Raw genomic sequence first — 24,285 nt, forward strand, 5'->3', positions numbered from 1 at the left:
ATAAAGATGTAATTGGTTTAAGAGCTTTTGAACGTTAAACCTATCACGTGAAGCATGAGAACTGTAATGAGATTTATTACAGCATTATTTAGGCTAGTCATTTTCCTATGCAAATTACTTTTTTTTCCTTTATGTATGAACTCCTGCCTTGGTATATCAAAGGCTTAAGTATCACTTGGGACTGTTTGGACCTCATTCTTCATATTTTATTTTACTAAATGTGCTTAATTGTTGTTCTACGACAGACATGTCAAACACAAGGCCCGGGGGCCGGATCCGGCCCGCGAAGTGGTTTCATGTGGCCCGCGAAGCCATCCTGGAAACAGTGAGGGAACGGCCCCCACTGCCTTGGCCCTGGCCCAGAGACCCTCCTTCTGCCAGAGACCCCCAGATCTGTCCCACTCCTGCCCAGGCCCCCATAGGCACCCTTGATGCCAATGTTGTAGAGCTGGCCACGCCCACCCAGTAGGCCATACACACTCTAGCCACGCCCACCCAGTAGGCCACGCCCACCCAGGCCACACCCACCCGGCCCCTTGAGGGCAACCACAGTGCTGATGCGGCCCTCAATGAAATTGAGTTTGACACCCCTGTTCTACGAGAATGATAATTATTCTTGGAAAAATTCTCTTCCCCAGATTGTTCTGTCTGCCTGGTTGCTAACATGTCTTCAAATATTATTAGCAGTTTTCCCTATTTGCTATGTGAAACTTTTCTTCCCTGTCTATTTGTCTGTGGTGTGTGTTTGTGTGTGTGTGTGTGTGTGTGTGTGTGTGTGTGTGTGTGTGTGTGTTACAGTCCTATTCTGTCTCCACTGTTTTCTCCAATAAATATTGAATGAGGGCCATGCAGTGAGGTGCTTTTCCTAGCAAATATATTGGAGAATATCTGCCCTAGGTTTTCCTGCCTCTGGAATGCTGCCATAACTATGATCAGTAATCCCGTTTGCCTTAGCCCTCTGGACTGGAGATGTTGCTGTGACCTCCTCTCCACTCCTCTCTCTTCTCCTCCCTCCACTCCTCTCCCTCCCTCCCCTGAATGGACTTGAGGTAGTGAACCATGTTATATTCAGGGTCTGTGTATTGCCTGTAATATTCATGTCACCCACTGAGAAACACTGTTACAGAATGCAAGGATGGCAAAACCTTCCACTTTACATATAGTTTTAATTTGGTGGAGCAGTGGGTTAATGCCTCCTTAAGTAACACCAGCTGCCTGCAATTAGTGCAGGTTCAAGTCCCACCAGGCTCAAGGTTGACTCAGCCTTCCATCCTTCCGAGGTAGGTAAAATGAGGACCCAGATTGTTGGGGGCAATTAAGCTGACTTTGTAATAATGCCGCTTGGGATGTGTGTGAAAGCCCTAATAAGCAGGCATATACATAGAATGAAGGCTGCTAAGCTTGTAAGCCGCCCTGAGTCTTCGGAGAAGGGCGGGATATAAATGGAATTAAAAAAAATTTTTTCATTGAGCTTGCTATTCTGTATTCTTATTTAATGGCAAGCCAGATGCTCTGCTCACACTGATGTATGATAAGTTTGATTTTGAAGTAGTAGCCTTATTTTATTCCAAAGTATCTAATTTGGTAACTCAAGTGTTATACTGAAAGAATGTTTTCCGCTGCCACACATAAAACTTCCAGTACTTAATGGTTCTGTATTGTATTCCTGAAATTCTAGTAGCATATGAGTACCCTAACCCTCAAGGTAAATTTTCCAAGTGCAGATGGACCCAAAGGCTCAGGAATATAATTAACACATTAATTTCTTTAAGGGGATTAATGCTTCTTATTATTTTTTTTCCTTGCCCTCTCTTTAGAAAGCTTCTCTGTCTCTCCAATTTAATCACCAAAACAACTGTAAAAATGAGGGCAAAACAATATTTTACTTTAGCAAAATGCTTAATAATCTCATCTTGTGGCTATTTTAAGAATGTATTTTAGAGAAAGAATTAAAGGTTTGTGTTGCTGGCAAAAAGAGGGATGGTATTTTGAAGGCTTATACAATTTGTCTTAATACATTGATTTTTTCCTGCATAAAATGTTTAAGGATTTCTAATGAGCAGGCAACATAAAAACGAGTTGAAGTATATTACTGAAAAACTGATATGGAGGATAATAACATGAATTAAAATTACGTTTCGTATGTTCTGCTTAGATATTTTTTTCCAAAAGGAATATGACAGTCATAAGAAAGAAATAAACAAGCTACTTTGTACAGACCATATGGACTATGCTTTCTGTAATAACACCTTGAATACTTCAGTCGAGTGAGGCTTTATAAGAGTTTCTTCTTTACTTATTTAAAACAAATCACTGAAGGTGTTAATCACATTTGAAGTGTTGCTATGTTTCACTCTCTTTTAACAAGTGTCAGGAGCAAGAACATGTAGATATGTTTGTTACTAAGAAAAGCCTTGGTGTGAACTAAGTAATTAAGCAGAAGTGTTAAATTAAAATAGGAGTGCTTCACAAAGTTTGTCATAAGTCATTATCATGTAACAGCTATTTTTGAAAAGAGGATGTAATGTTTTCCTTATCTTTCCAGTGCCAATTTCAGCTGTGTGAATACTGGAATTGTATTGATTATTCAAAAACATATTTGTAAAATATTAGTGATTGTGGCATTGGAAATGTAAGTAACTCTTGGAATTTAGATTGTCAAATGTTCACGTTTGTTTTCAAAATCAGAATAAGCTTATAGAAATTGGCCACATGTTATTTCTTCTGTTTACTAGTACAGGTAGTCCTCAACTTAAATCCGTTCAGTGACCATTCAAAATTACAACAGCACTGAAAAAAGTGACTTATGACCATTTTTCGTACATTCAACTGTTGCAGCATCCCCATGGTCACGATCAAAATTCAGATGCTTGGCAACTGACTCATATTTATGACGGCTGCAGTATCATGGAGTCATGTGATCACCTTTATGACCTTCTCACTAGCAAAGTCAATGGGGAAGCCAGATTCACTTAACAACTGTATTACTACCTTAACAACTGCAGCAATTCACTTAACAACTGTGGCAGGAAAGGTTGTAAAATGGGGGAAAACTCAACACTTAGGAACAGAAATTTTGGGGTCGATTGTGGTCATAGGTCGAGGACTACCTGTAATTATTAATTCCTTTACATTGATAAGGAAATTAAAGAAATAGATCCATCTAAATAAATTGGATATTTATTTAGAATAGGAAGCCAAAGTGCGTGTTCATTTAACAACCACCTAAGATCTTTAAGCCTGCATCGGAGGTAACCCAGGGCCAAGGAGGCAAGTTATATCTGTTATGATACAAAAAAATTCTTACATATTTGCATGCAAAGTTATGATGCAAGTACAAAAGGGTGGAATTTATACAGTGATAGTTCAGTGCACGCTTAGCCATTGTGATTTAAGTATACATACCCATGGCCAACATGTTAATTTTGTCCAGGAGAGCAAGGGAGGCAATTAGAATTATATGTCTAATTCCAAAATGAATTACTGATTATATTCACGCAGCAAATCATGGTTTGGTTAATCATGATTTACTGAATAAACCCAATTTTTTAGCTTCATGTGTAACACTGAGTCGAAATCAAATCAAGCAACATTATGGTTTAATACATTTTAAAACTAAATTATTATAAGCTAGTAAAATCCCTTAAAAACCTAGTTCTCAGCATTTTTTTTACTTATCCCTCCCTCAATTATTGATATCATATTGACTGCTGAGTATAGGAGCCATTATCAATAATACCGGACTGCCTATTCTGCTCAAGCATATAAGTCCCTTTTAATTAAATGCACAAACTTTCATTTACTTCTTAAGACTGAACAAGTCTTTAGAAGAGGATAAACTGAGTTTAAATAGTGCTTTTTCTCTTGTTTTCCTGTGAACATTCTGCCTAAGGACAATTTTTCTATGACTCATTATTAGATTTGAACTTAAGGTGGTCCTAAACTTAAAAATTTTCTGTTATTTGACAGTAGTATGTTAAGCTAACAATAAAGTTAAAATGATTATTTAATTAACCAAAAAAGAAATAAGATAAATCAGCAAATGTAATACAGGATACTACATTATTGTAGGATTGTTTTTGATGCTTAAAATATTTTAAGTCAAGCCTTTGAATATTAAAATAAATCTATTTCTTAGTATTTAATTATGTAAGATCCTAAATAAAAAGGGTGAAAATGTATCTACATAAAAGAAAATAAATTGCAGTTTTATCTCCTATGCTAATCTTCTATAGCTATAGTACTTTCTTAATTGTCATATTGATTGGTTTTGATTATGGTTTTCTGTTTGCTTTATTGATTATATAGAGAAAAATATTTAAATTTTTTGGAAGGTGGTTTTAAAGCTTCTTTATGATTGTAACTAATGTTAGTTAATTTTGCAAATTTTCAGTCCAATCTCAAATCCTTGAATCATAAACAAGGTTTAAAACCATCTTTGAAAATTTTAAATATTCTTAATCTATACTTGTAAGCCGCTCTGAGTCTTCGGAGAAGGGCAGGATATAAATGGGATTAAATAAATAAATAAATAAAAAATAGAAAGCATCACCACTTTCATTTTCCGTGTTTCCCATTCATTTCCACTCTCTTTAATCATAAAGCAAATAAACCATAGCTATAGAAGATTAGCACAGGAGATAACTTCACAAATTTACTTTTTTCTGCAGAACTACATTGTGAGATTATGGACAGGATTATGGGGAGATTGAGCTCCACCACATGTTTATTGGACCCGTGCCCTTCCTGGCTGGTGTATGCAGCTCGGGAGGGGACACGAGGCTGGTTCCAGGCGGTTATATCTGCCTCTTTGAGTGAGGGTAGTTTCCCCGCCGTCTTGAAGGAGGCGGTGGTGAGACCTCTCCTCAAGAAGCCTGCCTTGGACCCAGCTGTGTTAAATAACTTTCGTCCGGTCTCCAACCTTCGCTTTCTTGCGAAGGTTGTTGAGAGTGTGGTGGCGCATCAGCTCCCTCTGGTCCTGGATGAAGCGGATTATCTAGACCCGTGCCAATCGGGTTTCAGGCCCGGGTACAGCACGGAGACGGCATTGGTCGCTCTGGTGAATGATCTCTGGAGGGCCCGGGACAGGGGTTATTCCTCTGTCCTAGTCCTATTAGACCTCTCAGCGGCTTTCGATACCATCGACCATGGTATCCTGCTGCGGCGTCTCAGGGGATTGGGAGTGGAAGGCACGGTTTTTCAGTAGTTCTCCTCCTATCTCCTGGGACGCTCGCAGTCGGTGTTGGCAGGGGGGCAGAGGTCGACCCCAAGGTCTCTCGTTTGTGGAGTGCCTCGGGTCGGTCCTCTCGCCTCTCCTGTTCAACATCTATATGAAACCGCTGGGTGAGATCATTCGTGGTTTTGGAGTTGGGTATCATCAGTATGCTGATGATACCCAGCTTTTCATTTCGACCCCAAACCACCCCAGTGATGCCCTCGACGTGATGTCCCGTTGCCTGGAGGCGGTTCGGGTCTGGATGGAGAGGAACAGACTTCAACTCAACCCCGGCAAGACTGAGTGGCTGTGCATACCGGCATACCAGGATATTCAGAATATTCCACCTCTTTCCATGGGGGGTGAGTTTTTACCCCCTGTAGATAGGGCTCGCAACTTGGGAGTCCTCCTAGATTCGCGGCTTACTTTGGAAGATCATATAGTGGCTGTGACTAGGGGGGCTTTCGCCCAGGTTCGCCTGGTGTGCCAGTTGCGGCCCTATCTAGACCGGGATGCCCTGTGTACGGTCACTCATGCGCTCGTGACCTCTCGTCTGGACTACTGCAACGCTCTCTACATGGGGCTTCCCTTGAAGACCACTCGGAGGCTCCAGCTGGTACAGAATGCAGCTGCGAGAGTTGTCTTGGGAGTTTCCCGGTACTCCCATGTTACACCTTTGCTCCGCGAGCTGCATTGGCTGCCAGTTTTTTTTTTTATTATTTTAATTCCATTTATATCCCGCCCTTCTCCGAAGACTCAGGGCGGCTTACAAGCTTAGCAGTAGCCTTCATTCTATGTATATGCCTGCTTATTAGGGCTTTCACACACACCCCAAGGTTTTGGTAATGGTTTTTAAGGCCCTACATGGCATGGGTCCGGAGTACCTCGGGGATCACCAGCTGCCGGCGTCAACTTCCCTCCGCCCTGTGCGCTCCCACAGAGAGGGCCTCCTCAGGGTGCCACCGGTCAGAGAATGTCGGCTGGTGGCCCCCAGGGGGAGGGCCTTCTCTGTGGGCGCCCCGGCTTTATGGAATCAGCTGCCAGTTGAGCTCCGGATGGCACCTGACCTTCGCTCCTTCCGACGCGGTTTGAAGACCTACCTATTTGAACAAGCCGGCCTGGCCTGATGGGGGATGTGCTGGGGTTTTATTGGGGATTTTTACATTTTTCTACTGTTTTTAGTTCGGGCTCGTATTTAATTCTCTTTTTAATTTTTGTATTCTGTATTTTTATATGTGCCCTGTTCACCGCCTTGAGTCCTTCGGGAGAAGGGCGGTATACAAATATAATAAACATAAACATAAACATAAACATAAACATTCAGGAGTTCCAATTTTTTTCAGTTTAGCATATTGATGAAAATGAATGAGATAATAGGGAAATCATTGTTAAAAACTGTAAAGTCCTATTTAAAAAAAATAGCTCAAATGATGGCATTCCAGTAGGTGGGTTAAATTTAGAATAACTGTTTGTTCATGAGGAATCAGACTTACAGTGTATAAAATGTTTTCAAAATGGAATGATGACAATGAGTGATGGTATAATATAGCTATATATCACTCACTGTATTTTTGTTTTTAAAAATAGATTGTCAGTTTTCCAAGCTTGTCAAACTGTTATTTCGGGATTGTGTGTTTTTTTCTTTTCTAGTAATTCTGCTGTTTGCTTTGAAATGGGTCTTCCCTTCCTGACGAACAGGAAAAAAACACTGTGGGAAGGTAATACCACAGAGCCTATGAAAGAAAAGCAGTATGTCCATTTTTACCACCCACCTCCTTAATCGTCTCCTTTATTCATTTTAAGTTGCAGTGCAATCAAGCAGACCAGTAATTATTATAGAACAAATATCAACAAAGTTAGTAGGATCCATCTGATTCAAAAGAGTTCAGGGAATCTTTAAACAGGCACTCCTGAGTAAATGCATCTTCTGTATTTATTGTTATTGCATGAACTAATGAAATTCCAGCAGTAGTATGTTGACTTGCCTAAAATAGCATGAGCATGCCTGGGGTAAAACTGGGCTTTTGTCACCCTTGTGGTATAGTAGTCAAAATGTGCCAGAACTGGTATTTCCTTTATCGCAAACAGTCTGCAGACCTGGTCTATACCTTTTCTGTATGTGAAAGGCTTGATTGGCAAAGTCATGATAAGCAATGGCAGTCAGTATCTATGGGACTATTAAAGACATGTCAAACTCGCGACCTCACATGACGTCGCGCAACGTATCGGGACGGTTTTGCCATTGCCAGCAATATTTATTTATTTATTTATTTATTTATTTATTTAGATTTATATACCGCCCTTTCCCAAAGGACTCAGGGCGGTTTACAGGGCATTTAAAAGAAAATCAATACAAACGTTAAAACAAATTAAAAAAGATTAAATAAAACCCTGAGAAAAATAAAAAAACCCAGTTAAAATTAAAATTAAAAAATTCTCAGCCTGGGCCAGAGAGCTCGAAGAGCCAGGTCTTCAGGTCCCGGCGGAATGAACGGAGGTCGGTGAGTGGGTGCGGCTTCTGGATGATGCGTCTGGTCCGCAGGCCGGCAGTTTGACACCCCTGGACTATTGGGTGCCCTTGGTTTATGCTTTGCATAACACTGGTTTAATTTAAAAGAGAATTGTATATATATGAGAGAGAGAGAGAATGTATATGCATTGTTTTCCAAATACAGCAAATACTATTCAGTATGACAAGGTTCTGTTTATAAATTTATTTACTAAAGATTTTCATTTTTATTTTTTGCTATAAACTAAATGACTGCAAATATATAAAAAGAAGTGATCAATATTTTAGACCATTTGAAATCCTAAATTAATAAAAGAGTGATATGAATTTCACACATCGGGCCATTCTAACTAGCATTTTACTAGTTCGTTGTGACAAGTTTTTTTCCTTTCACTGTTTAGCAGTACCGCCATTTTAATGTTGTTTCTAAAGCCTGAATGGAAATTGAAATTGAGGAACAGCTCTTGATGAGGCATGGAAAGTTGCAGTTCAAATATGAAATATAAATATCAGACTGCAGGTACATAGTAGATGCTCCCTGATATTTATCTGGATTTGAGCAATTATATAGGTTCCGTTCCTATCAACTTGAGATCTTAAATCAGCTGAAAATGTGGGGATCGATAATTCATATATACAACATGTGACAGGTTTATTCATTCAGAGAGATGATAACTAGTTTCTTCTCAATACTAATACATTTTAATGTGGGATACACAGAAGCAATTCAACCAGCAAAATCTTGTCGGAGGATCAATTTGTAAAACATTACTTTCAGGAGTTATTAACCACTATACATATTTTGAACAATAATACCATAGAATATTGTTGTGCTTGACTTCAGGAGTGAGTGAAACTAAATAATTAACAAGCCTGGGCTATTTACACTGTGACTGAAGAATTTATTTGTGCATTTATGTGATAAGGTTTGTTTGGCAAAAAAAGGTGTCGGACATCATGTCACCCAATGCTAGACTAAGGAAACTTTTGAGTAGCTACATTTCTGAGTAGAAAGTAATATATTGACAACAAAACTCAGGTTGATATTAAACCAAGGGAAGCATAGCTCATTCTAAAAATTGGCTTGTCTTTATATGTGAAGAATGCATTATTATTTTATTTATTGTGTTTATAAAAGCTTGCTTCTATCTATCTGTCTATCTGTCTATCTGTCTATCTGTCTATCTATCTATCTATCTATCTATCTATCTATCTATCTATCTATCTATCTATCTATCTATCTATCTATCTATCCGGGATATCTGAGGGAACACCTGCTGCCAGCATCAAGCTCCCTTCATCCAGTGCGCTCCCACAGGGAGGGTCTTCTCAGGGTGCCGCCGGTTAAAGATTGCCGGCGGGTAACACCCAGGGGTAGGGCCTTCTCAGTGGGCGTGCCTGCCCTTTGGAACTAGCTGCCCGCGGAGCTTAGGACTGCCCCCGATCTCCGTTCATTCTGCCAGGACCTGAAGACCTGGCTCTTCGAGCTCTCTGGCCCAGGCTGAGAATTTTTAATTTTTAATTTTAACTGGGGTTTTTATTTTCTCTCAGGGTTTCATTTAATCTTTTTTTAATTGTTTTAACTTTTGTATTGATTTTCTTTTAAATATCCTGTAAACTGCCCTGAGTCCTTCGGGAAAGGGCGGTATATAAATCTAAATAATAAATAATAAATAATAAATAAATAAATAAATAAATAAATAATATCTATCTATCTATCTATCTATCTATCTATCTATCTATCTATCTATCTATCTATCTATCTATCTATCAAATTTATGTAGCTGCCCATCTCACTAGAAGTGAATCTGGGCATTGTAAAATAATCTAAATCACAATATAAAAACAATCATTATATATGCAATCATTATTAAAAATTTAAAAATCATTAAAAATTACTATATACCAGTAGTGTATGTAAAGCTTTATGAAGAAATTATTAAAACATTCAACTACCTTTGAGTATGATAGTGCAGAAAGAGAAGTCGGGTAGAGACTTTAAATATTCCTATAGAAAAATAGGAATTACTGATCTTTTGACAACCTTCCTTGTTAATATTAGAAATTGTCTTTGTGCATTTTTCTTCATATTTTTATCAATATTTCATTAACATTAGGAGTATCTTTCTCTTGGTGAAAACATCTGTGCAGCTAAATTGCAGGGATCCTCAATTTTTAAAAGCACCACAATCATTTCTCTCTATATTTAAGTGAAACAAATTATTATTCCATTCTATTCATGAAGCAGATTTTTGCCTTCTCAAAAGCGATCTGGAGAAGAGTAGGGAAGAGGTCTATGAACTTCAGTCCTTTTGTGCCAAGTCAGAAAGGGAAAAAATAAAGTTCTTAGCTCTTGGTGAGTTTCTCCATCAAAAGCTTTTTCTCAACAATACTTCCCACCTTTTACACAAATGGAGAAAAAAACCGGCTTCATTCAGCAGAATGAAAAAGAGAGAGAGAAATGGAGGAATAAAGGCTCCCACCAAAAATTTGGTACAATGAAAATCATTGATAAGAGAAGACACTTCTTCCCTAGATGCTTGGGTGTGTTTCGCTGGAGCAAAGCATAGTTTGTTCCTCCTCCTATATGAAAGATATTTGTGAAATATCCACTTTGGAATGACAGTAGAAGGCAGACAGGAGTTTTCCTTCCTATGATCATCCCTGAAATAGATGAGACTTTGAACGAGAGAGTATTCACAGGAAACGTCCCAGCTATGAGGAAGCTGAGAAGCTATATTATTTTCACCCAGTCCTACAGAGTAGTAGTTAAAAACTAATGATATCTGTTAACAGTTTTCATGGTAATAATATGAAACATTAATATGCATGACAGTAGGTTGCAATTAACACTTTTTTCAAAAGCTGAAAACTGAAATCATTATGTGGTTCTACTTAATGATGTGAATGTCTATCAGACTACTGCATAGCAGACACTAATTAAATATGGATTAGATTAAATAAAGCATGTTAGAAATAATTTGCAAGACTAAAGAAAATGCTGTTTTTCTATCTATTCCCTTTCTGTATGCTCTTTGGCATCCCCCTTTTGCTGTGTGGGCAACTGGCTTGTAATCCTCCTTAAATATGTACAGCACCTGAACATGTTCCATCTTTAATCAATCCCAACAGCTCAGATGGTCACATTCTATATAAATTTTGCTTGCAAAATATATTTTACCAATTAACAACTACTACTATTTCCCCATTTCTTCAGTCCTTATAACATTTTTTAATGGCACCACTCCCCTAAGGTAGCATAAATGATGTCAAAACTGACATTTCCACATAAAAGCTTTGCCTCTCAGGCTTTGCCTTCTTAACTAAATTCACCATTTACACACTAACATGAGAGTCCTCAGTAGTCCTTTTAACTGGCTAATACTGTCCTTTACACTGCCAGTAAAGAGTGCAAGAAATAGCAGAAAACTAGTGTTGAATCCCAAACAAATAACATCAAATGGATCATCGTATGAGAGCATTATCTACTGCCTAACAAATGCCACTTAATTCAGTAGAAACGTTCCTTTATATTCACAGTATCTGGATTTCCAAATTTTACCTCTTTCTCTGAACTTTAATTTCTTTCCAACTTCCTTTTACAGTTTCAAGTGAAAAACCTATGTACTTCTCTGAAAGTAATTCTCATGAGTTTCAAGGAACTTACTATATTTCTGAGTAGACAGAGATAGACTGTGTGTAGAATTTTGAATTATTCCCTTGTAATTATTGTATATATTCAGAAAAATACAAAATATTACTTAAAGCAGCTGTTATTTCCAGCGCCCTTTTCTCTTAAATTTTACTATCTTGTCACATTATTTTTCCAATTAAAATAAATCTATAGTCATTATTGTAAATTCCCATAAGATTTCCTGCATGTAGCTTAGAGACGAGACAGTCAAATCCAATTGAGTTAAATCCTTTATTTGCTTACATCTAATAGAATCTTGCCAAACTAAAGTCCCAGCTGGGTGGGATTAAAGATGGAGAAGTGGATGGGAACTACAGCATCCCTGTGGTCAGTTGTAAAGGCAAATGGTCATGCAGGCACTGGCAGCAAATGACTGTTTATATCTCAAGAACTATCTATATTCAATGCCTTTTATCAATTCTACCTTTTAACTCTCTGGACTCAGGTTCTTGCTATTCAATGCCAGATCAGCCTGCAATAAAACACTACTTATTCATGAATGGAGGGCTGAACCTATGTGTATCATTGAGCCTTAAATGGCCATAGGTGGAGAGAGCTGTCTCCTCTTGGTTATGCCCCCACCTAGATATTGTGACGTCACCTGTGACCCTGAGTGAGAGGCAAGAGCAGGGAATGTAATCTGGTACATTTTAGGAGCTTTCCAAAGCATTACTCCACAGTTAAGTAGATAAAAGACATTGGTCATAAAGTTGGAGAACAGATGAGATTACCTATTTGCTTTTAGCTTTCCTGCTTCCATATCACAGCTGCTTAAAGCTGTGGCTGGCTGGTGGTGGAATTTCCCAGACTCATGGTCCTGCTTACTCTAGGTACAGAGATGGAAGCAGCTTGGGAATTCATGGCTACCTGGTGACCATGAATCCTGCCATATGTCATGGAGGGCCTGACACACACACAGGGTCACATTTTAGATCTTGTTTTCCTGGCTTCTTCCTAGATTAAAAAAATGAATAGAAACTGGCCACAGGTAGTTCTGTCTTAACAACCATTCATTTAGCAATCATTCAAAGTTAGGACAGGATTGAAAAAAGTAACTTATTTACAAAGTCCTTGCACTTAGGATCATCACAGTGTTCCTGTGGCCAAATGATTGCGATCTGGACCCATGGCCATCAGCACTTATGACATCCTGCACTCATGAGATTGCCATTTGTGACTTGGCCAGCCAGCTTCCAACAAACAAAGTCCTTAGGGAAGCCAGCAGGAGATCTCAAATGACATTCACATGGTGTCTCACTTAATGACTGCAGCAAAAAAGGTGATAAAAATCTGGTGTGGTCATGTGATGCCTTACTGAACAACCATAAGACTTAATAAATTTTCCAGTCCCTGTTGTGGTTATAAGGACTACCTATAAATCATTCTGTTTTTTTAACTTGAAGTGAATTTGTTGATGTGAAACTAGTTTTTTATTTGTTTACATGATGATCACATGATAATTTATTTGTATTACTTAAACTATTTTGTAAATGTTTCCAAAGCAAGGCAATTTGTTGCAGGCAGTATATAGAAATTGCTACTATAAAAGTGTTTTCTAAATTGCTTTGCTTGTAGCTACAAAAGCTATCATAAAGAGTGATTCTACATACTTGGCTTCAAAACCATAGAAATAGCCACAGAACAGAAAGAGTCAACTGACTTTATGATTTAAGAGCATGCTGAAACTACTTGTGAAACAAAATTAAAAGCTTCAATAAACAGCAAAATATAATGCTACAATCTCCTAATGACCCAAGCAAGTTGGCAGATTTATCACTTGTTAGACTTTATTTCAAGGAGGGGAAAAAGACAGAAAAGAAAGAAAATTTAAAGATACCGGTAATTATGCAGTTTTCATTTTTAAAAATCTAATTAGTTCTTCATAGTTTGTATTTTTGTTGTAATTATAATTGAATCATTATTTATAGATATATCAATTTACAAAGATTATAGACAATTATCAATTCCTGGCAGATGGAATTCTATGATGTGATTGCATATTTAAGAACTGGAACACATAAAAATAGCATTCACTTTGTCATGATAAGTGTTAGACTGTATCCATTTTCTTTGCCTAATAAGATATAAAAGGAATATTCAGTCATACAAATGACAACAAACAATATTTTTTGTTTAAAAACAATCATATTTTTCCATGCAAGAAATATATTTTGTTGAAAAAATAAGAACAATCTTCCTTATATTCTAATGTATTTATTAAACTCTAGTTAATTATAGACTTCTGTGGATTGATAAGATAGGATTAACATATTTGGAAAGTTTTGATCTAAATAAAAATCTGAAAACCTATCTAATCACTATAGCTGGACAGAAATACAGATATTGCTAGATGTCAGTAAAGAGATACAAAAAATACAATAACAAATCAAATACTGCTTTGGATTTCATTCATCTTCTCAGCTTTCAGCTTCTTTAATGTGCAGGATAGCAAGGCTTCAATTTGCTCCTTTTTATACTAATGGCATACTGTATAATTATTATATCATTATAACTAATGTCATTATTAGATTTATATCAATCAAATATGTTCAGTCTTTTTATATCTAAATTATTAAGGGACATTTCTTAAGAAAAATGATATACATGGTTTCTGTTTTTTAATAGCAAAGATGAATGATATGAATGTTTGGGAAAAGAGACCCCTCAGAGTGAACTTGACTATTAGTACTTTATCCTGACTATTGTGTGTTTTCTCTGTGTGTTATCTAAATGTGTGTGTGCATTTTATAAATTTTATTGATTTGTTTTTCTCTTGAGGAGAAAACACTATTCAACAAGTAATGGCACTACATCTACATGGAGAGAAGTAAGCAGTGGGGTACCACAAGGCTCCGTCTTAGGCCCAGTACTCTTCAATATCTTCATAAATGACTTAGATGAGGGAATTGATGGGAAACTCATCAAATTTGCAGATGACACCAAACTGACAGGAGTAGTCAACACTCCAGATGACAAACTCAGGATCCAAAAAGATCTAGACAAACTTGAACAATGGGCCCTATCCAACAAAATGAGTTTCAGTGTGGAGAAAAGCAAAGTTTTACATTTAGGCAGGAAAAATCAAAGGTATAAGTACAGATTGGGCAAGACCTGGCTTAAAAACAGCAACTGTGAGAGGGACCTTGGAGTCTTAGTGGATGATCACTTGACTATGAACTAGCAGTGTGCAGCAGCAAGCAAAAAAGCTAATATAATCCTGGGTTGTATAAACAGAGGCATAGTATCAAGATCACGCAAAATATTAGTACTGCTTTATAAAACCCTAGAAAGACCACACCTGGAATACTGCAGCCAGGTTTGCTCACTATATCACAAAAAAGATGTTGAGAGTTTGGAAAAAATTCAGAGGAGAGCAACTAAGAAGATCAAAGGCCAAGAGACTAAAACATACAAAGAATGGCTGCAGGACTTGGGTTTGGCTAGTCTAAAGAAAAGAAGAAATAGGGAAGACATGATAGCAATCACAGGATAGCAGTATTCCAATATCTGAGGGGCTGCCACAAGGAAGAGGGGGTCACGTTCACCAGAGCACCAGAGGGAAGGACGAGAAACAATGGTTGGAAACTGATCAAAGAGAGAAGCAACCTGGAATTAAGGAGAAATTTCCTGATAGTGAGGACAATCAACCAGTGGAATAGCTTGCCTCCAGAAATCATGGGCGCTCCATTACTGGAGATTTTTAAGAAGAGACTAGACAATCACCTTTCTGACATGGTATAGGTCACAGGTCTGCAACCCGCGGCTCCGGAGCCGCATGCGGCTCTTTCAGCCATCTCCTGCGGCTCCCAGTCCTCTGCCATGTGCAGTCCCCCCCAAAAAAAGGGGGACTAAAAAAGTTCAACCAATCAATTCAAATATGCAGGGTAGGTGCATATCTTGCCTTGGCTCCACTCTTCAGTCAAACCCTGTTCTGCGCATGCGCGCATGTACCTGCATGCGCACACATTTTTTGCGGCTCCCAGTTTTTCCTTTTGTGAGGGAACCGGTTCCGAGTGGCTCTTTCACTGTTTCAGACTGCTGACCCCTGGTATAGGTTCTCCTGTTTGAGCAGGGGACTGGACTAGAAGACCTTCAAGGTCACTTCCAGCTCTATTCTATTCTATTCTAACTTATTTTTCAGTTTTTCAATAGTGTTACAGGAATGTTACTGATCTGAACTAAGGCATTTAGATTATTGATGTTTCTTCTTCCAGTTTTAAAACCACTGTTATATTCTTCCAATCCAGCATCCCTTGATACACATTTAGCTTATCGCTTGAATCAATCTGGAGATGGTATGCAGCCTTATCTTACTCTTTTGCCAACCTAGATTAGTATGTTCTGCCATATTCCATCTGGACCATGACATCCTGTCCAATGTATAAACTTCTCACAACAATAATTAAATGCTTTTGGATTCTTATTTTTATAAGAACATCTCACACATTACTTGGGTCTTACCACATAATGCTGTTGAATCAATGGGAACCAGACTATACCAAATCTGTCCAAAACTTCTGGGGATAGGGTAATCCCTCAAATACTTATATATCATATTATGAAAGGCTTTATACGTAATAACTAGTATCTTGAATTGTACCATGGAGCTTACTGATAGGGATGTAGTTAAAAGAATGATTTTGTATTTGGACCAGCTGCAGCTGGAAAGTTCTTTCAAGGGCTGTGCCATGTAAGGATAAAGTTTTGTCCGCAATTGTTTTTACTGGGCATTATTACTGACACTACTGTTGTGGACACTAAGTTGATGTTGAATTTAATTACGGCAGCAAGACTTTTAGTAGGGCAATATTGGAAGAACTGCCGACTATAGAAGAATGGACTTTAAAAGTTTCCAACCTGGCGAAATGGCAAAGATCTCAGCGTATTTGAAAGACCATTCGCAACAGAGATATATTGTGGAGTGGAAAAAATGGATTGATTACATCCAGAATAAATATGGGACTAAAAAGTTTCATTTAGCATTTGAATAAGTATTGATGTGATATTTATATTGCTTGTAGTCATTTTATAAGAGTTAAAGCGTGATAGATTTAATAGTTTATAGTTGTTTGCATATGGTAGATTATAATTGTTTCTACTTTTATACCTTGTATTTAGCTCTGGGAAGTCGGGGAGGGGGAAGGGGGAGGTAGGTAGGTGTTGGGGAGGGTTGGGAAGAGGGGAGGAGGTTGGGAGGGGTTTTGTTTTGTTTTGTTAAAAATAAAATGTATTGTAAAACTTTTCAATAAAAAAAAGGGCTGTGCCATGTAGAGGGCATTGCGATCGTAAGGAACCAACTCATGAGTAACTGTTTTAAAACTCTCCTGGCCCAGGTATTGTCATAGTTGACATTCATGCAATGATATTATTGACTATAACTTCTGATTCCTAAATTGTGCACCAGCCCTGAAAGGGGAAGTGCAACCCTCTTCTGACCTAAAAATAGAAGCTCTCCATACTTGACAATATAAACAGGCACAGCCATTAGGCTTACAGGACTCAGCCTGATCTTCCAAATCCAAATCTGCACAGGCTAGACTAGTTTAGAGCATTACGTGATAAGCCTGGGGCCAAGATATACAGTATATCTGGATATCATATGATGATATTAATGGATGATCTCCCTTGGCAGCTTTGGTAGGATTTTAAACAAGAGGGCTGAGAGTGTCAAGCTTTGAAATACCTTACATAGAACAAAGTTTCTCACTTGATCTGTTATCCCCTATCAAAAGTGATTGGTCCCAATCATAGAGAGAGAAGTGCTACAGAACATTGTAATTCCCCCATTCCTAATCTCATGGGTGGTCCAGAAAATTACCACAATCAATGATATTGAGAACGATAAGTAGAGCCAGAATGGTTGGACTCCGTGCCAACTCCACCAAAGCTCATCAGTGCTGCCTCATTATTATGCCCCAGTCTGAAACTAGTCTAAAAGGATCTAGATCAGCAGTCCTCAACTTTTGCAGCTTGGTGGCCCAGCTTGGGGGGGGAGAGGGGAACTGGGCTGCAGGAGTGATGGGCTGGTGCACACACACATGCAGCCCTTGTGCAAGCAGTTGGCTGGTGTGCATGCATGGGAGTGCCCGCCGCTCGTGCAAGTTGAGTTGCACATGTGCATGCTCTGCCCAATTCCAAATAGCCACAGCCTGGTAGTGGGCTGTGGCCTGGGGATTAGGGACCCCTGGTCTAGATGATCTCTATGTTGCACAACCCCTGCTGTAATACTGCCCTGCAATCTTTCCTAGAAACGGAGGGTTGGAAACTGGATGAAACAATTGGACTACTATAAACTTCTTCAGGAAGGAGCACATGCATCCTTTCTCTTCAAAAGCAGATACTACTGTCTGGACCCAACTAGCTGCTAGAATATTTTCTCTCCAGAATTACTTTAACATACCCTTATTTGCTTCTTAATCGCTATGTCCTCTCTCCTGTTAAAATGTGAAAATACGTCAGCTTTTGCATGGCTCAGTCAGAAGATTACCTAAAGCTTCAGAATATTTGTTTTCTTTTCCCAGGCATTAGTGATCCATTTCCAGCAGTGTCAGCCACACAAGTGTTCTCAGACTAATGTAGCAGAACAGATTCTACACCTGTATTATAATTTTGATTAGATTGCTAGAGTAGAAAGAGCACATTCTTTTTTTTTCTTCACTTTCAACCGTTTCTCCTCCACGCAATGAGTTTTGTTTACATTTTGGTGCTTAATCAAGAACAAAAGTGGCAGAAACTGGATGAAAATCAAAATTTTATTTTGTATGTGTGTGTGTTTTGGAGCAATTGTCTATCAGGTATTGATGTATCATAATTAACTTTATCTTTTCATCTTTAGAGGATGATGGATTTACAGATGAGACTTAGAAAACATGTATTTTATAAGCATATAAGAATATTGCTCCTATGACTGCTACTTTCTGGAAAAATACTAAATTGCCAAACCATACTAATGGAAACAGTAACTTAATGAGATTGATTGACTAATTTGTAACTTGCCCAATTGTACAGACTATATGGATCTATACTGTATCGGTAGTCCTCAATTTACCACCACAATTGGGACCAGAAATTTGGTTATTGAAGTTGTAAGTCAAGGCATCCATGTGACTGGACCCATTTTTCTGTCATCTTTTATGGCGGTTGTAAAGTGAATCCATTATTCTGAATGAGTGTTTTTGATGGTTTTTAGCAGAAAACAACAAAAACCCACAGTTCACATGGTTGCAGCATCCCCAGGGTCTTGTGATTTACATTCAGATGCTTAGCAACTGATTCATAATTATGACGGTCACTATGTCCCAGGGTCATGTGAAGTGACCAAAACCTGCTGCAACCACCCAGCAGATGGGGGGGGAATAAAAAACAAACATCCCCACCCCACCCCTGCTGCCAATCCTCAACAGAAATGCTCACAACAATGAAAACCTCGGACTGGAGGAAGAGCGCCGCCAGGGAGGCAGGCAGGTGTCTTGCTTGGCTGTGGCTTGTGGGGCACTTTTTTCAGTGCCATTGTAACTTTGAACAGTCACCAAGCCAACTGTTGTAAGTTGAGGACTACCTGTACTTCATCACTTTTTTCCTTTTTTTTTTTGGTCACCAAGTTTTTGACACCTTGCTAGGCGACTGGTGGTATTCAGATGTTGCCATATCCTAAAAGTGGTACAGTGGGTTAAAAGGTTGAAAAGCCCTGATTTATACCTTTTAAAAAGTCAGCATAGTTTACCAAGACTTTAACTGGTATGTTTGAACAATCTTCTGATGAAACTTATGAAAGCAGAAGTTTTGGCACTTTCACTCTCTTATCATTGATCTTTAAAAAGAGAGGGAGAGGCTATTGCAAAACCACGTTCTCTATTACTACTGAGCTTGTTAGCTTTTTCTTCCTCCTCTTCTTAGCAGAATGGATGCTTTGCTGACTGGATAGGTTGAGGAGGCACTCGGGAATTCAGACCTACTGCAACAGCAGTGAGGAAGAGGTAGAAATGTGATCTACTCTTGCTACTATTCCCCTCACTTGTTGCAGCCTTGCTTTGAGCTCAGGACTTCTGTTTTCTCATCGTGGTGGCGAAGGGGATCTGAAAGCTTTGATGTGAGGGACCAGGGAGTTACACTTTACACTTTACATTATGTTGCTGAATAGTAAGGTTTATTCTTGTTGAAAGTAAATTCTTTTTTGGAAGGTTTTATCTAATTATACTCTTTTTGATGAACTACGCATAAATTATACAGAAAGATAAAAGCATTTGACAACTAGAATTTTCAAAGCACTGTTCATCATCTATTGATTCTTAACAATGAAGACTTGTGGCTTTATAAGACAAATATGTTTTTTGCTTTATACGTAAGTAGAATTGTTGATTATCTTTTCATGAAATTATATTAAGGAGAAATGAATTCATCCAAAAAGGTTCCTGTTTTTATCAGATTCTACATATGCTAATTTCCTTGATTGACTGAAATATCTGCACATAATTCTGTATACTTAATAGTGGGAAAATTGCACATATTTTAAAATTATTGCTATAACACCTACTTTCCTGGCAGTTTTGGATTTATAGCTAATTGGAATGCCAAACTTATAAAGGCACTAAAGTCTTAAATGTGTAATTATGTAATTTTCTTTTGATCTTTCAGAGTCTTTTTGCGAGCAATTAATCAGTATGCAGATATGCTGAACAAAAAATTTCTTGATCAAACCAGCTTTGAGCTACAGGTAAAACATACACTGAATATTGTCTTATTATTTCTAAAAGTCCTTCTCAGTATATGTTTCTGTAGTCCTCTTTTTTAAGATTCTCATTGAATGTGCTATTTATATGTGGTGTCATGGTTCTGATTAATGAGACAGTTCAAACAACATTCAGGCATTGTTTTTCTAAAAGTCTATAATAATGAGAACGAAGCATCGGCACTCATGGATGGAAGCCAGAATCTGAATTCTCCTCCCCTAAACCCATCATTATCATGCACAACTCCCTCCCTTAATTACACGTCATTAATCACATTCTCCAATTAGCCCTAAACGCAAGCTTCACTTCCGTTATCGTGCTCCCCATTCTTATCTAATTTATACATCCGGTTAGCATACGCCTCCCTGCAGCTTCTTTATATTCAGAGCAAGCAGTTTAAAGAAAAAGGCTGCCTCTTATATTGTCAGAGCAAAAACATCCAATGTTTGCAGCATTGACATGTGGCATAAGATATGGTATATATGTAATTATTTATAATAGACTCTATATTTACAGATATATATAGTTTATATAGATTTTAGACCTAATGACAATCTGTATTTTAGTTATCCATATTATTTAAGTTCTTTTTATAATAAAGTTATTAAAAAATTATTACAGTAATAAAAGATAATACAGATTAAAAGAAAAAGATGCAAAAAAGCAAGGAAGAAAAAAGTAGAAAAAATATCCCCCTTAAAAAAGCAATTCCCCACTTTTTTCATGACAAGTCAAAAATAACAAAAAAAGCTTCTTTCAACATGTAAAAAACAAGAAAAAAGTTAAGGAAATGATTGGTCCGTTAGTGGGGGAAAGTGGCAAGAAGATGACAAGGGAGAAAGCAGAACTACTCAACTCGTTTTTTGCATCCGTCTTTACACAAAGGGAAAAAACAGTCCAACCTATCAAAAACAGTACCATAAAAATAGATTAGAAACACAAGTTAGGATAGGCAAGAAAATGGTAAGTGAGCACCTATCCAGCCTAGACGAATTCAAATCACCAGGACCAGATGGATTACACCCCAAGGTTCCCAAGCACCTGGCAGATGTGATCTCAGAGCCACTGAACTACATTTTTCAAAGATCCCAGAGCACTGGGGAACTACCAGAGGACTGGGAAAGAGCTGATGTAGTTCCCATCTTCAAAAAAGGGAAAAAATGGATCCAGGAAACTACAAACCTATCAGCCTGACCTGAACATCTGGGAAGATTTTGGAAAAGATAATCAAGCAACGAATCAGCCAACAACTAGAGGCAAACAAAGTCATTACCAAAAGCCAACATGGGTTTGTCAAAAACAGATCATGCCAGACAAATCTTTTTGCATTTTTTGACCAAGTGACAAAATTAGTGGACCAGAGGAATGCTGTGGATATAATTTATCTGGACTTCAGTAAGGCATTTGATAAAGTAGATCACAACCTACTACTTGATAAGATAGAAAAATGTGGGTTAGACAGCATCACCACCAGATGGATTCGTAGCTGGCTGACCGTCCGTACTCAGTGTGTGGTCCTCAGTGGAACGGCATCTACATGGAGGGAAGTGTGTAGCGGGGTGCCCCAGGGCTCTGTTCTACGCCCAGTGCTCTTCAACATGTCCATCAATGATTTGGACGAGGGGATAGACGGGGAACTCATCAAATTTGCAGACAACACCAAGCTGGCAGGAATAGCGAACACTCCAGAAGATAGCTTTAAGATACAGGAGGATCTGAACAAACTGGAACACTGGCCGCTATCTAACAAAATGAAATTCAACAGTGAAAAAAGTAAGCTTCAATCTTTAGGCAAGAAAAACCAAATGTACAGGTATAGTATAGGTGGTACCCTGCTCAACAGTAACTGTGAGAGGGATCTCGGAGTCCTAGTGGACAATCACTTAGATATGAGCCAGCAGTGTGCTGCAGCTGCCAAAAAAAGCCAACACAGTTTTAGGCTGCATTAACAGGGATAGAATCAAGATCACGTGGAGTATTAATACCACTTTACAATGCCTTAGTAAGGCCACACTTGGAATACTGCATCCAGTTTTGGACACAACAATATAAAAAAGATTTGGGACTCTGGAAAGAGTACAGAGAAGAGCAACAAAGATGATTAGAGGTCTGGAGGCCAAAACATATGAGGAACAGTTGCTGGAATTGGGTATGTCTAGTTTAATGAAGAGAAGGACAAGGGGGGACATGATAGTAGTGTTCCGATATCTCAGGGGCTGCCACAAAGAAGAGGGAGTCAGGCTGTTCTCCAGAGCGCCTGAAGGCAGGACAAGAAGCAACAGATGGAAACTAACCAAGGAGAGAAGCAACCTAGAACTAAGGAGAAATTTCCTGACAGTTAGAACAACCTACGTCCAGAAGCGGTGAATGCTCCAACCCTGGAAGTTTTTAAGAAGAGATTAGGCAGCTATTTGTCTGAAATGGTATAGGGTTTCCTGCATGAGCAAGGGGTTGGACTGGATGACCTCCAAGTTCCCTTCCAACTTTTTTATTATTAATAATAATAATAATAATAATAATAATAATAATAATAATAATAATAATAATAATAATAATAAATGATGATGATGATAATAAATTTCACTATCTCCTCTTCATCCCATATCTCATCTCTTACTTATGGTTACCAATAAGTAACATCTTCTCCAATCTTCACTAATAATCTGTTGGGATTTCTTTATTTTAATCAAGCAAGGATAAAGTCACTTGTTTTATGTCATATAATTTGTTCAGCTACTTCATTGAATAATTTTTGCAAAGACAAATTTTGCTCAAAAAATAAACTTAAAACATCAACCTTGCGTGCTATATGATTTTTTTCCTCAGTATTCAATAGAACAATAAAAGAAACCACCTCTTTTCTTTTGGGAGGTTCTCAAACTATATTTAAGAAGATTTTTAAAGGTTTTCAGATATTCATTCCTTTTGTTTTACTTGATTTCAGTATTAGACAAGTACATTTCTTTAATCAATATTTATTTATTTGTTAAATTTATTTGTCTCCCATCTTGCTGTGGAGCTATTCTATGTGATTTAAATGAAGAAATGAACAGAAGTGAAAACAAAACAGAAGTTGATAACAAAAGATGGACAGGTAGAGAGCAAGCAGGGAGGAAGAATCTACCATCAATTTAGCAGCCACCTCCAACGTGGAACTCCCCCAATGCAGCAATAAATATTAATAAATATTCAGTAGCTTGATGTTTTCTTAACATTAATATACATAATATAAATTATATCTTTACTAACTTACCTGTATCATTATATTTCAGTATTAAAATGTTGATGATTTTTGTAATTTTTGCCATTTCCAGCTTTGGAACAACTATTTTCATCTTGCTGTTGCTTTTCTTACCCAAGAGTCATTACAACTGGAGAATTTTTCAAGTACTAAAAGATGCAAAATACTTAACAAGTAAGTTATATGTCAGATAAAAACCATGAATAGGAATTTGCTCAGAAAACTCAAGACAAGTTGGCAAGTAATCGTAGTATGATGAAAGGTTAGATTTGAAACTGTGATTCAAGTATTTATCATATTTTTAGCATCAAGTTAGGGTCCAAAATTAAAATATAAAGCAAACATTTACCTTATGTCATATTAATGGAGTTAAAATGCTTCAAAATTACCTTAGAAAACACCATTTTTAATCCTCTATTTTTTCTGTTCATTTTAATCTCCTCTTAACAGTTTACATTGCTATAATATTAAAGATGAGGGACGCGGTGGCTCAGTGGGTTAGGACGCTGAACTTGTCGATCAGAAGATTGGCAGTTTGGCGGGTCGAATCCCGAGTGCCGCGTAGCAGAGTGAGTGCCTGTTACTCGTCCCAGCTTCTGCCAACCTAGCAGTTCAAAAGCACATAAAAATGCAAGTAGAAAAATAGGGACCACTACGGTGGGAGGGTAACAGCGTTCTGTGCACCTTTGGCGTCTAGTCATGCCAGCCACATGACCACGGAGACGTCCTCGGACAAGGGCTGGCTCTTCAGCTTTGAAACAGAGATGAGCACCGGCCCCTAGAGTCGGAAACGACTAGCACGCATGTGCGGGGGAACCTTTATATTTACCTTTTAATATTAAAGATCTTGTAGCAAGAAGATGATGAAACCTGTGTGATGGCTACATAAACTCTGAT

The 24,285-nt window shown here is 38.1% G+C and overlaps 1 protein-coding gene across 2 annotated transcripts in view; it reads left to right on the forward strand.

Annotated features, from left to right (window-relative positions):
- DOCK1 (dedicator of cytokinesis 1) overlaps positions 1-24,285 on the forward strand; it is a 443,954-nt gene that overhangs the window by 272,063 nt on the left and 147,606 nt on the right. For both annotated transcript variants that reach the window (XM_081328492.1, XM_081328491.1), the window contains exons 30-31: positions 20,053-20,131; positions 23,462-23,562. In XM_081328492.1, coding sequence (XP_081184618.1) covers positions 20,053-20,131; positions 23,462-23,562 — 180 coding nt within the window. The remainder of the gene's footprint in view (positions 1-20,052; positions 20,132-23,461; positions 23,563-24,285) is intronic.

This window comes from Vipera berus (genome assembly GCF_964194415.1).
Source record: "Vipera berus genome assembly, chromosome: 5".
In the NCBI taxonomy this organism is placed as follows: domain Eukaryota; kingdom Metazoa; phylum Chordata; class Lepidosauria; order Squamata; family Viperidae; genus Vipera; species Vipera berus.